The 16,000-nt window shown below is 47.2% G+C and overlaps 1 protein-coding gene across 8 annotated transcripts in view; it reads left to right on the top strand.

The window, feature by feature from the left end:
• washc4 (WASH complex subunit 4) overlaps positions 1-16,000 on the top strand; it is a 425,031-nt gene that overhangs the window by 151,428 nt on the left and 257,603 nt on the right. For all 8 annotated transcript variants that reach the window (XM_072471956.1, XM_072471955.1, XM_072471953.1 and 5 more), the window contains 3 exons: positions 2,383-2,465; positions 3,642-3,684; positions 6,257-6,360. In XM_072471956.1, coding sequence (XP_072328057.1) covers positions 2,383-2,465; positions 3,642-3,684; positions 6,257-6,360 — 230 coding nt within the window. The remainder of the gene's footprint in view (positions 1-2,382; positions 2,466-3,641; positions 3,685-6,256; positions 6,361-16,000) is intronic.

Here is a 16,000-nt window from a genome sequence, read left to right as displayed (position 1 = left end):
CCCTCCAAGCCCGCGCCGACCATACTGCCCGACTAAACTACAATCTTCTACACTTCCTGGGTCCGTATCCTTCTATTCCCATCCTATTCATATATTTGTCAAGATGCCCCTTAAATGTCCCTATCGTCCCTGCTTCCACTACCTCCTCCGGTAGCGAGTTCCAGGCACCCACTACCCTCTGCGTAAAAAACTTGCCTCGTACATCTACTCTAAACCTTGCCCCTCTCACCTTAAACCTATGCCCCCTAGTAATTGACCCCTCTACCCTGGGGAAAAGCCTCTGACTATCCACTCTGTCTATGCCCCTCATAATTTTGTAGACCTCTATCAGGTCGCCCCTCAACCTCCTTCGTTCCAGAGAGAACAAACCGAGTTTATTCAATCGCTCCTCATAGCTTATGCCCTCCATACCAGGCAACATTCTGGTAAATCTCTTCTGCACCCTCTCTAAAGCCTCCACATCCTTCTGGTAGTGTGGCGACCAGAATTGAACACTATACTCCAAGTGTGGCCTAACTAAGGTTCTATACAGCTGCAACATGACTTGCCAATTCTTATACTCAATGCCCCGTCCAATGAAGGCAAGCATGCCGTATGCCTTCTTGACTACCTTCTCCACCTGTGTTGCCCCTTTCAATGACCTGTGGACCTGTACTCCTAGATCTCTTTGACTTTCAATACTCTTGAGGGTTCTACCATTTACTGTATATTCCCTACCTGCATTAGCCCTTCCAAAATGCATTACCTCACATTTGTCCGGATTAAACTCCATCTGCCATCTCTCCGCCCAAGTCTCCAGACAATCTAAATCCTGCTGTATCCTCAGACAGTCCTCATCGCTATCCGCAATTCCACCAACCTTTGTGTCGTCTGCAAACTTACTAATCAGACCAGTTACATTTTCCTCCAAATCATTTATATATACTACAAACAGCAAAGGTCCCAGCACTGATCCCTGTGGAACACCACTGGTCACAGCCCTCCAATTAGAAAAGCATCCCTCCATTGCTACCCTCTGCCTTCTATGGCCTAGCCAGTTCTGAATCCACCTTGCCAGCTCACCCCTGATCCCGTGTGACTTCACCTTTTGTACTAGTCTACCATGAGGGACCTTGTCAAAGGCCTTACTGAAGTCCATGTAGACAACATCCACTGCCCTACCTGCATCAATCATCTTAGTGACCTCCTCGAAAAACTCTATCAAGTTAGTGAGACACGACCTCCCCTTCACAAAACCGTGCTGCCTCTCACTAATACGTCCATTTGCTTCCAAATGGGAGTAGATCCTGTCTCGAAGAATTCTCTCCAGTAATTTCCCTACCACTGAAGTAAGGCTCACCGGCCTGTAGTTCCCGGGATTATCCTTGCTACCCTTCTTAAACAGAGGAACAACATTGGCTATTCTCCAGTCCTCCGGGACATCCCCTGAAGACAGCGAGGATCCAAAGATTTCTGTCAAGGCCTCAGCAATTTCCTCTCCAGCCTCCTTCAGTATTCTGGGGTAGATCCCATCAGGCCCTGGGGACTTATCTACCTTAATATTTTTTAAGACACCCAACACCTCGTCTTTTTGGATCACAAACAACAGAACCATCTCAGATCTCAATCCACTTTTAAATGCAGTAACCAGACTCAGGAATGCTTGCTTTACAGAGATGTTTGGCTACTCCATATTGAGAAAGGGAGATCTTTTGACATTGCATTGAAGAAAGAAACTTGACCCTGTCCGAACAATGCAGGATCACTCGCTGACGTCTTCAGAAACTGTCTTCATTGTTTGACTTTTATGTCCCAACAGCATTAACTGCTTTTTTTGCAACTTACCTGGTACTCTAGTTCCTCCCATTAGTTACATCATCTTATGAAGCTGAAACACAAGGTCTCTAATTGAAAACTCCACGGGGAACCCTCTTAATATAAACAAAAATCCATTACCCCACCCATTTTCAATGTTTTAATTGCACCTTCAGCTCACAAAAAGTCTAACTGTCTTGCAAACAAGGATTTTTAAAAAAACACTACTGCAGGAGTCATACAGACACACCAACCCAGGCTTTTAACCCTTACTGCACGAAATACACACAAAGAATACATCTGAATTCCTACATTCCTACATTCATCACACTCTTGGTTTTTTCAGCTATAACGTTGCTGAGCAGAGTGTAACCCCACAATCACATCTTGGTTTCCTGCACTGGCGAGGTCACCTCTAAAGGCTGTCCTGGCTCAGGGGCTCTAATATTTTGAGGGGTGGGGTGGGGTTTGGGATCTCTGAGAAGTAGCCAAGAAATAGCCTTGAGACATGCACTTTCTTGAAATTGTCACAAGCTTGAAACAAAAGAATTTGAGAGAATCACCAAATATAATTGTTTCCACTTTTAGGAGTTATCTTGTTTTATTACAAGATGTTACGAAGTGGTGATGAATATTGTCCAACAGCTGGCTTCACTCTACACTAGCAATAAGTAAGTAAACTCTTCATTGTGTCAGTACATTAGATAATTTCAATGAATGAAGAAAGAGGAAACACTTTATTGCATTTTATGAATGTTACCTACACTTTGTGATCAAGATGAGAGATGTTGTTGCTGGGGAATGGAACACTTTTCCAGACTAACACCCAATGTCATCCTCTAAACTTGCAGCAGGAGTTACACTCTGCCTCTACAGTGTATTTTAATTTCACTCCGAATGCACGCAAGCAGCAGTCTATTTCCCATATCACCTACCCCGAGGTCTCTGAGCAGAAATGCTTGTCGTAGAGCCAAATCTCTGTCTTCTATAACCAAGCCAGTTCTGTATCCATCTAGCCAGCACACCCCGAATCCCATGTGATTTTAGTTTTTGTACCAGTCTACCATGTGGGACCTTGTCAAACGCCTTACTAAAGTCCATATAAACTACATCCACAGCTCTTCCCTCATCAATTTTCTTTGTCACCTCTTCAAAAAACTGAATCAAGTTGGTGAGACATGACCTTCCCTGTACAAAACCATGCTGCCTGTCACTTCCTAGTCCATTATCCTCCAAATGTGCCAGTGTTGTATGTTTGTAATTGATTTTCAGTGTCTGCCATTCGTTTTAATTACAAAAAACCTGAAACTGTTTCTCAGGATCCTCACCGGAGCAATGAGGATCCTTTCATCCATTTACCTCTTTTGGGTGGGCTTTGACTGGAGCTACCTTCGATGGGTCGAGTGGCCTCCTTCTGCACTGTAAATTCTATGATACTATGAGTTTGGGCTGAGTTGGAACTCTTTTTTGACTTACTGTATTTTCTGTGCTTGTGCTCTAGTGCGGTATTCTTGCTTTTTTATTGTAGGAATAAATTATGTTCATAATTAATGCAAATTGTATTTAATGGTCCATAATAACCTATTTAGAATTTCATTCATGTGTTGTGGGTGTCACTGACTGGGCCAGTATTTGTTCCCATCCATAATTGCGCTCGAACTGAGTGGCTTGCTAAGCCATTTCAGAGTGCAATTAAGAGTCAATCAGATTGATGTGGATCTGTAGGCCAGACTGGGTAAGGATGAAAGATTTCCTCCCCTCAAGGCATTTCCCTAAAGTCTGATGAGAAATGTACAATTTTTCCTAATCTCAGTCCTCAGTGTTATTAAAGTTTTCCTTTTCCTCAGAACTGCACCGAAAGTCATAGAAACGACTGGGGTTCATTTCCAGGTGAGTTCCGAGTTATAATGAAAATAGTTTCGGTTACCATTTGCTTTGATTATAGTTTGACATCATCTGATTTTTCAATAAGTCACTCGACTTTTTTTTGATTCGTTCACGGAATGTGGATGTCACTGGCAAGGCCAGCATTTGTTGCCCTTCCCTAATTACCCTCTGAAAAGTCAATAATCGCTTTCTCGGGTTGCTGAGGTGAATGAGTGCTGTTGGGAAAAGAGTCCAGAACAATATAATTCCAATTTAGGATGGTGATGGGGTGTGACATAGAACATAGTGCAGAAGGAAGCCATTCAGCCCATCGGGTCTGCGCCGACCCACCTTATCCCCGTAACCCAATAACCCCTCCTAACCCTTTTGGACACTAAGGGCAATTTAACATGGTCAATCCACCTAACCTGCACGCCTTTGTGCTGTGGGAGGAAACCGGGGCACCCGGAGGAAACCCACGCAGACCAGTGGAGAATGTGCAGATTCCGCACAGACAGTGCGGAGACAGACTGTGACTTGGGAAGGGAATTTTCAGATGATGGCATGTCCATAGATCTACGTGTTGGTAGAAGTCACAGATTTGGAGGGTGCAATTGAAGGAGGCGAGGCGAGGCAAGTTGCTTCAGTGCACCTTGTAGATGATGCACGCTGCTGCCAGTGTGCACTGATGGTGGACGGTGTGAAAATGCTTGTTGTGAAGCTGATCAAGGGGGCTGTTTTATCCAGGATGTTGTTGAGGCTCTTGAGTGTTGTTGGAGCTGAATTCATTCAGGGAAGTGAACAGTATTCCATCACTCTCCTAACTTGTGCCATTTAGATGGTGGACAGGCTTTGGGAGTCAGGAGGCGAGTTAAATGCCACAATTCCCAACCTCTGGCCTGCGCTCATAGCCACAGTTTACATGACTAGCCTAATTATGTTTCTGGTCAATCGTAACCACGCAATCCCGCCCACCCAGGTGGTGAGGGATTCAGTGATGGTAATGTTATTAAATCTCATGGGGCGATGGTTAGATTCTCTCTTGTTGGAGATGGTCATTGCCTGGCATTTGTGTGGTAGATTGTTACTCGCTGCTTATCAGCCTGAGCCTGAATATTTTTCTGGTCTTGTTGCATGTGGGCACGACTGCATATGGAAGCACAGTGCTTAGTGCTGTTTCTTCACAGAGCCAGGGTTCCTGGTTCGATTCCTGGCTTGGGTCACTGTGCGAAGTCTGCACGTTCTCCCCGTGTCTGCATGGGTTTCCTCCGGGTGCTTCCTCCCACAAGTCCCAAAAGACGTGCTGTTAGGTAATTTGGACATTCTGAATTCTCCCTCTGTGTACCTGAACAGGCGCCGTAGTGTGGTGACTGGGGGATTTTCACAGTAACTTCATTGCAGTGTTAATGTAAGCCTACTTGTGACAATAATAAAGAGGAGTTGTGAATGGTGCAGTCATCAGCGCTTGTCCCCACTTCTTATCTTATGCTGGAGGAAGGTCACTGATAAAACTGCTGAAGATGGTTGGGCTAGGGCACTACCCTGTGAAGCTCCTATGTTCTGTGGCTGAGATGTTTAGCCTCCTACAACCCTTGTGCTAGGTATGACACCTACCAGCAGTGTGTTTTCCCTTTGATTGCCATTGAGTTCAATTTTATCGTTGGAGAGAAGAAGGTTAAGAGGAGACTTAATAGAGGCATACAAAATGATCAGAGGGTTGGATAGGGTGGACAGTGAGAGCCTTCTCCCGCGGATGGAAATGGCTAGCACGAGGGGACATAGCCTTAAACTGAGGGGTAATAGATATAGGACAGAGGTCAGAGGTAGGTTCTTTACGCAAAGAGTAGTGAGGCCGTGGAATGCCCTACCTGCTACAGTAGTGAACTCGCCAACATTGAGGGCATTTAAAAGTTTATTGGATAAACATATGGATGATAATGGTATAGTGTAGGTGAGATGGCTTTTGTTTCGGTGCAACATCGTGGGCCGAAGGGCCTGTACTGCACTGTATTGTTCTATGTTCTTATGTACTCGAGCTGTTTGATGCCATATTCAGTCAAATGTTGCCTTGATGTCAATGGCAGTCACTTCTTCACCTCTGGAATGCACTCATTTTGTCCAAGTTCGGACCAAGTCTACAATGAACGCTGGAGTTCCTTGTGGCCCTGTTGAAACCCAGATTGGTGAATATGTTGTTTGGTGAGTAAAGTCTCCATAGCCCAGGTGACCACAGGCAGCTTTCCTCGCTCTGCATCACAAACCAGCTGTCGAGCCATCTGAGCGAAACCAGTCCATCTGCTTGGTGAGTAAGTGCCATTTGAGAGTACTGTGAACTACATCTTCCATCACTTTCCTAATGATTGAGAGTAGACTGATGTGGTAATTGGCTGGATTGAACTTATCCTGCTTTCTGTGGAAAGGACAAACCAGGCTATTGGTTTGGAGGCTGGTGTTGTAGGTGTACTGGAGCAGCTTAATGGGGGCAAGGGTTTGAAAGGTGTGTAAAATATTTAAATTGGTTGCCTTCTGTTTGAATGTGGAGATGGTATCTTCGTGTAGTAACGCTGTAACTGTGTATAAATGTATACTGTTTCAGATCGTATATGAGCATCTAGGAGAGCTGCTGGCTGTTCTCTTGGTTTTAGATGAAATAATCGCGAATCATGTTACCTTAAAGGACCACTGGATCACGTACAAAAGGTTAGAATGGGGAAATGTAAAACAAAACACACATTATTTTACTGGCTTATAAATCATTTAGCTCACTGGCAGATTATGTTCGCTCATTTGTCATGCCTCAGTATTATTGCATGGTTTTGGTCTTATTCTATGCATGGTGTAATTCTCATCTTGAATAACTTTTAATAACCTTGCGAGAGGGCAGATCCAGCAAGATGTTTCCACAGCAGAAAAACAGCAAGGCACTTTATAACAATTGGCTGACATGTGCCATGATGCTGGGCTATGATAGCTGGACCAATGTTCCCTCTTAAACTGTGATCCAAGAAGTATCTAATTGTTACAGCCACACACATGCTACTGGTTAAATGAGGTTTACCATAGAACCATTAAAAAGTTATGGTGCAGAAAGAGGCCATTCCACCCAAGACTAAAGAATTAAGTTATAACCAGTCTTCCTAACTGTGGTTTATCTGGGTAATGTTTGATTTACAGCACTGGGAAAAATACTTTAAAACAATTGGAAGCCCTCTTTAAACAATTACAGTCAGCAAATCTCATAATAAATGTTGCCTGGAATGAGTGCAAAAGTGCGAGTAACTTACCTCCGGTATATCACAGGGCAAGGACAGGAGTTGCCAAGAACAGTGGAAATACAGGCTTTGGTGGAATTTCTTACTCCTGGATCTAAATGAGAAGTCTTGAGATTTTGGGGGGATATGTGGCTTCCATCGCAAGTTTATGCCAAACTTCATGATGGCTGCTCCACTAACAGATTTATTGCAAAAAGAAGAGGGTGCCAGGCAGCTCGCGAGAAGCTGAAGGCCTCATGAACCAGTGTTGGCTGCCCCGAACTTCACTAAATCCTTCAAGGTAGCAATCAATGCGAAATACTTGGGGTGGATACAGTCGTATTGCAAGAAGGTGACTTGGGCATGGAGACGTCAGTGGGGTACTATTCTAAAAAAAATGATACCGGCATCAAAAGAGATATTTGATGGTAGAAAAGGAAACTCTGGGATTGTTGCTGATTCATAAACATTTTGAGGTATATGTGTGTCATGGTTGTAAAAAACAAACGCTATTTTAGGGTTTTGAGGGATCTTGGGGTCCACGTACATAGATCCCTCAAAGTTGCCACCCAGGTTGATAAGGTTGTTAAGAAGGCGTATAGTGTGTTGGCTTTCATTAACACGGGGATTGAGTTTAAGAGCCGCGAGGTTTTGCTGCAGCAAAGTGTTAGACCACACTTGGAATATTGTGTCCAGTTCTGGTCGCCTCATTGTAGGAAGGATGTGGATGCTTTGGAGAGGGTACAGTGGAGATTTACCAGAATGCTGCCTGGACTGGAGGGCATGTCTTATGAAGAAAGGTTGAGTGAGCGAGGGCTTTTCTCACTGGAGCGAAGAAGGAAGAAAGGGATACGGACCCGGGAAGTATGGAAGTTTTTAGTTTAGATGGGCAGCATGGTCGGCACAGGCTTGGAGGGCGGAAGGGCCTGATCCTGTGCCTTACTTTTCTTTGTTCTTTGACAGAGGTGTACAAGGTGATGAGAAGCATGGATAGAGTGGATAGCCAGAGACTTTCCCCCAGGGCGCAAATGGCTGTCACAAGGGGACAGAATTTTAAGATGATTGGAGGAAGGTATAGGGGAGATGTCAGAGGTAGGTTCTTTAAGAGAGTGGTGGGTGCGTGGAATGCACTGCCGGCAGAGGTAGTGGAGTCTGAGTCATTCGGGACATTTAAGCGACTTGGACAGGAACATGGACAGCAATAAATTGAAGCGGTGTAGGTTCAGTTGAATCTTAGATGAGAATAAATAGTCGGCATGACATCGTGGGCCGAAGGGCCTATACTGTGCTGTACTATTCTATGTCCTTCTATGTTTTATATATACTGACCATAACCCTTTGTAGATCAGTTTAAGACTCAAAGAATGCCAGACTGTTCTACTGGCATTTGCTAATACAGCACCAACATTTAAAGGTTGTTCGTTTTGCTGGGAAGGTTAATATAATTGTTGATGTGTTGATTTTTGTCTCAATTATTTGGAAATATAGACCAGAGGAAGCAGTATAGTTCATAGAATCATAGAAGTTTACAGCATGGAAACAGGCCCTTCGGCCCAACCAGTCCATGCCGCCCAGTTTTTACCATTAAGCTAGTCCCAGTTGCCCGCACTTGGCCCATAGCCCTCTATACCCATCTTACCCATGTAACTATCTAAATGTTTTTTAAAAGACACAATTGTACCCGCCTCTACTACTACCTCTGGCAGCACATTCCAGACACTCACTACCCTCTGAGTGAAGAAATTGCCCCTCTGGGCCCTTCTGAATCTCTCCCCTTAAACCTTAAACCTATGCCCTCTAGTTTTAGACTCCCCTACCTTTGGGAAAAGATGTTGACTATCTACCTTATCTATGCCCCTCATTATTTTATAGACCTCTATAAGATCACCCCTAAGCCTCCTATGCTCCAGGGAAAAAAGTCCCAGTCTATCCAGCCTCTCCTTATAACTCAAACCATCAAGTCCCGGCAACATCCTAGTAAATCTTTTCTGCACTCTTTCCAGTTTAATAATATCCTTTCTATAATAGGGTGACCAGAACTGCACACAGTATTCCAAGTGTGGCCGTACCAATGTCTTGTACAACTTCAACAAGACGTCCCAACTCCTGTATTCAATGTTCTGACCAATGAAACCAAGCATGCCGAATGCCTTCTTCACCACCCTGTCCACCTGCGACTCCACCTTCAAGGAGCTATGAACCTGTACTCCTAGATCTCTTTGTTCTATAACTCTCCCCAACGCCATACCATTAACTGAGTAGGTCCTGGCCTGATTCGATCTGCCAAAATGCATCACCTCACATTTATCTAAATTAAACTCCATCTGCCATTCGTCGGCCCACTGGCCTAATTGATCAAGATCCCGTTGCAATCCTAGATAACCTTCTTCACTATCCACTGTGCCACCAATCTTGGTGTCATCTGCAAACTTACTAACCATGCCTCCTAAATTCTCATCCAAATCATTAATATAAATCACAAATAACAGTGGACCCAGCACCGATCCCTGAGGCACACCACTGGTCACAGGCCTCCAGTTTGAAAAACAACCCTCTACAACCACCCTCTGCCTTCTGTCGTCCAGCCAATTTTGAATCAAATTGGCAACCTCACCCTGGATCCCGTGAGCTTTAACCTTCTGCAACAACCTACCATGCGGTACCTTGTCAAAGGCTTTGCTAAAGTCCATGTAGACAACGTCTACTGCACTGCCCTCATCTACCTTCTTGGTCACCCCCTCAAAAAACTCAATCAAATTTGTGAGACATGATTTTCCACGCACAAAGCCATGCTGACTGCCCCGAATCAGTCCTTGCCTCTCTAAATGCTTGTAGATCCTGTCTCTCAGAATACCTTCTAGCAACTTACCTACTACAGACGTTAGGCTCACCGGTCTATAGTTCCCAGGCTTTTCCCTGCTGCCCTTTTTAAACAAGGGCACAACATTCGCCACTCTCCAATCTTCAGGCACCTCACCTGTGGCTGCCGATGATTCAAATATCTCTGTTAGGGGACCCGCAATTTCCTCCCTAGCCTCCCACAACATCCTGGGATACATTTCATCAGGTCCCGGGGATTTATCTACCTTGATGCGCTTTAAGACTTCCAGCACCTCCTCCTCTGTAATATGCACACTTCTCAAGACATCACTATTTATTTCCCTTAGTTGCCTAACATCCATGCCTTTCTCCACCGTGAATACCGATGAGAAATATTCATTCAGGATCTCACCCAACTCTTGTGGCTCTGCACATAGATGTCCTTGTTGATCCTTAAGAGGCCCTACTCTGTCCCTAGTCACTCTTTTCCCCTTTATGTATCTGTAGAATCTCTTTGGATTCTCCCTTGCATTATTTGCCAAAGCAATTTCATGTCCCCTTTTTGCCCTCCTGATTTCCCTCTTAACTCTATTTCGACAATCTCTATACTCTTCAAGGGATCCACTTGATCCCAGTTGCTTATGTACGTCATATGCCTCCTTCTTCTTTTTGACCAGAGTCTCAATATCTCGAGTCATCCAGGGTTCCCTACTTCTACCAGCCTTGCCCTTCACTCTAAAGGGGGAATGTGCTTACCCTGCACCCTGGTTAACACATTTTTAAAAGCCTCCCATTTACCAGCCGTCCCTTTGCCTGCCAACAGTCTCCCCCAATCTACCTCTGAAAGTTCCTGTCTGATACCATCAAAATTGGCCTTGCCCCAATTAAGAATTTTAACTCTTGGGCCAGACCTATCATTCTCCATAGCTATCTTAAAACTAATGGAGTTATGGTCACTTGTCCCAAAGTGATCCCTCACTCGCACTTCTGTCACTTGCTCTTCCTTATTTCCCAAGACGAGGTCAAGTTTTGCCTCCTCTCTAGTCGGTCCATCCACATACTGAATGAGAAATTCCTCCTGAATACACTCAACAAATTTCCCTCCATCCAAGCCCCTAATGCTACGGCTGTCCCAGTCAATGTTGGGAAAGTTAAAGTCCCCTACTACTACCACCCTATTATTCTTGCAGCTATCTGTAATCTCCTTACATATTTGCTCCTCAATTTCCCGCTGACTATTTGGGGGCCTGTAGTACAGTCCTACCAAGGTGATCTCTCCCTTCTTATTTTTCAGTTCCACCCATATAGACTCAGTGGGCGAACCCTCGGATATATCCCCTCTAAGTACTGCTGTGATGTTCTCCCTAATCAAAAACACCACTCCCCCTCCTCTCTTACCTCCTGTTCTATCCTTTCTATAGCATCTGTACCCCGGAACATTGAGCTGCCAGTCCTGCCCCTCCCTTAGCCATGTTTCAGTCATAGCTATAATATCCCAGTCCCATGTGCCCGTCCATGCCCTGAGTTCATCCGCTTTGCCCGTCAGGCCCCTTGCATTGAAATAAATGCAGTTTCATGTAGACCTTCCTTGCTCTCTGCCCTGCTTTCTCTGGTCATGCTTTACACACTCTCCCTTCCTGCCTTTTGTTTCCGTCCCCACTGACTTCTTACATCGGCTCCCATCCCCCTGCCACATTAGTTTAAACCCTCCCCAACTGCACTAGCAAACACACCCCCGAGAACATTGGTTCCGGTCCCACCCAGATGCAGACCGTCCGATTTGTACAGGTCCCACCTCCCCCAGAACCGGTCCCAATGTCCCAGGAATTTGAAACCCTCCCTCTTGCACCATCTCTCAAGCCACGTATTCATCCTAGCTATCCTGTCATTCCTACTCTATGACTATCACGTGGCACTGGTAGCAATCCTGAGATTACTACCTTTGAGGTCCTACTTTTTAGTTTAACTCCTAACTCCCTAAATTCAGCTTGTAGGACCTCACCCCGTTTTTTACCTATATCGTTGGTGCCTATATGCACCACGACAGCTGGCTGTTCACCCTCCCCCTCCAGAATGCCCTGCAGCCGCTCCGAGACATCCTTGACCCTTGCACCAGGGAGGCAACATACCAACCTGGATTCTCGTTTGCATCCACAGAAACGCCTGTCTATTCCCCTTACAATTGAATCCCCTATCACTATAGCTCTGCCACTCTTTTTCCCGCCCTTCTGTGCAGCAGAGCCAGACACGGTGCCATGAACCTGGCTGCTGCCACCTTCCCCTGGTGAGCCATCTCCCCCAACAGTTTCCAAAACGGTAAATCTGTTTTGGAGGGAGATGACCGCAGGGGATCCCTGCACTGCCTTCCTACTCTTCCTCTGTCTGTTGGTCACCCATTCCCTAGCTGCCTCAGTAATTTTAATCTGCGGTGTGACCAACTCACTGAATGTGCTATCCACAACTTCCTCAGCATCGCGGATGCTCCAAAGTGAGTCCATCCGCAGCTCCAGAGCCGTCAAGCGGTCTAACAGGAGCTGCAGTTGGACACACTTCTTGCAGATGAAGGAGTCAGGGACACCAGAAGGGTCCCTGACTTGCCACATCTCACAAGAGGAGCATGACATGGGTCTGAGCTCTCCTGCCATGACTTAAACCTGAAGTTAAATTTGAACTACACTACACAGCTAAGAGAAAGTCAAAGAGAGAGAGATCACTTACCAGTTACAAGCCAATCACTTACCTGCTGGCTGTGATGTAATTGCTCCCGAGGCTCCCTCACAGGTCTGCTTCTCTGCACCTCCTTAAGATGAGCACCAAATTCCCTTAACTAGTTAATTAATTTACTTCATGAATTGGATTTTTTATTTTGGGGGGGGGAAACTCAACCCCAAACACCAAACTCCAAAAAACAAACACAGCCCTCACTCACCTCTTACCCTAACTCAGCCTTACCCAAACTCAGATACACTCTGTTTGCCTCCAGCACTCCGTTTCTATAGGCACTTCAGCCACACCCTTTGTATCCTTCCTGATTTACAGTCAGTTCTTGCATTCAGAGTCAATGAGAATGAATGAGAGTATGTTTGAAATTTTTAAAATATGTTGTACAGATGTTTCCTGTTCACTTTGTAATTAAATGGTCTTGGAAATGGTGTTTCATTCCTTAAGGGTGGAGGCATGTGAGGAATCGATATCGCCAAGGACTATATGCTTTTTAAATTGGAACTTTTTTTGAATCTCTCCCTCTCTCTCTCCCTCTCTCTCCTACTCCCGCCCCCAAGAGAATTAACAATTACATTCCCACATTACAAATTGTATGTTGACCAGTTTTGCAACTCGTTCTTGAAAATTACTTTATTGACTTCCGGTTGCGGCGATGCTCAGCTAAGCCGCACGTTTCGGCGGCTCCAGCTCTGATGGACGTTCGGGCTCTTTTTGAGAGCCCCTACGGGAAATTTTCGTGACAAAACCCGGTGTGGGGTGAAGCAACAGGAGTCCCCCCCCCCCCCCCCCCCCCCCCCCCCAGTGTGCAAGAAAAAGATCGGCGGCGGTGGCCAGATCACGGAGGATCCTCGAGGGCAGCGGCAGAGGAAAGAAAGAAACAAGATGGCGTCGGAGGGTGCCCAGGCGACAAGGGGACCGGACCAGGATGAATTTCTCAGACGGTGTGTGGAGGTGTTAAAAAAGGAGGTGCTGGCCCCGATGTTACAGGCAATCGAGGGGTTTAAAGAGACACAAAAGGCCCAGGCGAAAGAGCTCCGGGTGGTGGAGCAGAAGGTAACTGATAACGAGGACGAGATCCTGGGCCTAGCGGTCAAAATGCAGACGCACGAGGCGCTTCATAAGAAGTGCATCGAAAGAATTGAAGTCCTGGAAAATAGATCAAGGAGAAAGAACCTCCGGATCCTGGGTCTCCCCGAGGGAGTGGAAGGAGCTGACGGCGGGGCTTATGCGAGCACGATGCTACGTTCGCTAATGGGAGCTGAGGCCCCCTTGGGCCCCTTGGAAGTGGAAGGGGCCCACCGGGTCCCTGCGAGGAGACCAAAGGCTGGAGAACCACCAAGGGCGATGGTCGTGCGATTTCACCGCTTCAACGACAGAGAGGTTGTTTTGAGCTGGGCCAAGAAGGTACGAAGAAGCAGATGGGAGAATGCGGTGATACGAGTGTATCAGGACTGGAGCGCGGAGGTGGCGAGAAGGAGGGCGAGTTTCAATCGAGCAAAGGAGGCGCTGCATAAGAAGAAAATAAAGTTCGGGATGTTGCAGCCGGCGCGATTATGGGTCACGTACCAGGATAGACATTACTATTTTGAAACGTTGGAAGAAGCATGGACCTTCATTCAAAAAGAGAAACTGGACCAGAACTGAGGGACTGATGTTGGAGGGGAAACGACAATGTTGATGTATAGAGATGTAAATTGGGGAAAGGGAGGTTCGCTGTATCGGGACGGTCTTTGATGGGGGGGGGGGGGGACTGAGAAATGTGGGCGCCGGTGGGGGGGAAAAAGAGACACAGGCGGGGGATGGGAACGGGGCTGTAGGGGGAGCTGCGCCATAGGGGGCGGGATGGTTCTAGGAAAGCGCCTTTTTTTCCCGCGCTAGAGAGATGATGGCGGGAAGATAGGCGCAAGGAGGATGGGAGTTCCACACACGGGGGGTCAAGGAGAGAGCGGGAGAAGCCAGGGTCAGTTGAAGTCAGCTGACTTTCGGAAGCAATATGGGGGGAGTAACCATGCTAGATGGGGATCTAGCGGGGGGGGACGGGGCGGGGGGGATAACTGGGTTGCTGCTGCTGGGATCGAAAGGGAGCTGGTAAGAGAAAAGGTGGTCGGGGCGGGAATGCGCCGCCTGGGGGACGGGAGGGTGCATGGGACCGGGACATGGGACTGGCCCAGAGAGGGTGATGGCTAGTCGACAGGGGAGGGGGGCGGCCATCCCCCCAGTCCGGCTGACCACGTGGAACGTGAGAGGCCTAAATGGGCCGATTAAGAGGGCCCGAGTGTTCACGCACTTAAAAGGACTGAAGGCAGGCGTGGCCATGCTTCAAGAGACGCATCTGAAGGTGGCGGACCAGGTTAGGTTAAGGAAAGGATGGGTGGGACAGGTGTTCCACTCAGGGCTGGAAGCAATGAATAGAAGGGTGGCCATATTGGTGGGGAAACGGGTGTCGTTCGAGGCTAGGAACATTGTAGTGGACAGCGGTGGCAGATATGTGATGGCGAGTGGCAGACTGCAGGGAATGGAGGTCGTGCTGGTAAATGTATATGCCCCGAACTGGGATGATGCGGGATTTATGAAGCGGATGCTGGGACGTAGCCTGGACCTGGAGGTAGGAAACCTGGTAATGGGGGGGGGGGACTTCAACACCGTGCTAGACCCAGGGTTAGATAGATCTAGATCCAGGACCGGAAGAAGGCCGGCAGCGGCCAAGGTGCTTAGGGGGTTTATGGACCAAATGGGGGGAGTGGATCCGTGGAGATTTGCTAGGCTGCTGGCCAAAGAGTTCTCCTTTTTCTCCCATGTCCATAAGGTATACTCCCGGATAGATTTCTTCGTTTTGGGAAGGTCACTGATTTCGAGGGTGGAAGGAACGGAGTACATAGCTGTTTCAGACCATGCCCCACATTGGGTGGATCTGGAACTAGGAGAGGAGAGGGAACAGCGCCCACTTTGGCGACTGGATGTGGGATTATTGGCGGATGAGGGAGTCTGCGGAAGGGTGTGGGGATGTATCGAAAGGTACCTGAAGGCCAATGATGGTGGGGAGGTCCGAGTGGGGGTAGTATGGGAAGCGCTGAAGGCGGTGGTCAGTGGAGAGTTGATCTCCATCAGGGCTCACAAGGGGAAAACAGAGGCCAAAGAGAGGGAAAGATTACTGGGGGAGATTTTGAGTGTGGATAAAAGATATGCGGAGGCCCCGGATGAAGGACTATATCGGGAGAGGCGAAGACTCCAGACGGAGTTTGACCTGCTGACCACAGGGAAGGCAGAGGCACAGTGGAGGAAGGCACGGGATGAGATATGAATATGGGGAAAAAGCGAGTCGCCTGTTGGCCCACCAGCTTCGTAAGAGGACAGCGGCGAGGGAAATAGGGGGAGTTGGGGATGAAACGGGAACTACGGTGCGGAGAGCAGGGAAGGTAAATGAGGTGTTTAAGACCTTTTATGAGAGGTTATATAGGTCCCAACCCCCGTAGGGAAAAGAGGGGATGCAGCAGTTTCTGGACCAACTAAGGTTCCCGAGGGTGGGGGAGCAGGAGGTGGCAGGC

Source organism: Scyliorhinus torazame, chromosome 13 (assembly GCF_047496885.1).
Source record: "Scyliorhinus torazame isolate Kashiwa2021f chromosome 13, sScyTor2.1, whole genome shotgun sequence".
NCBI classification, from domain to species: Eukaryota; Metazoa; Chordata; class Chondrichthyes; order Carcharhiniformes; family Scyliorhinidae; genus Scyliorhinus; species Scyliorhinus torazame.
This window is presented reverse-complemented; position numbering and strand designations above follow the sequence as displayed.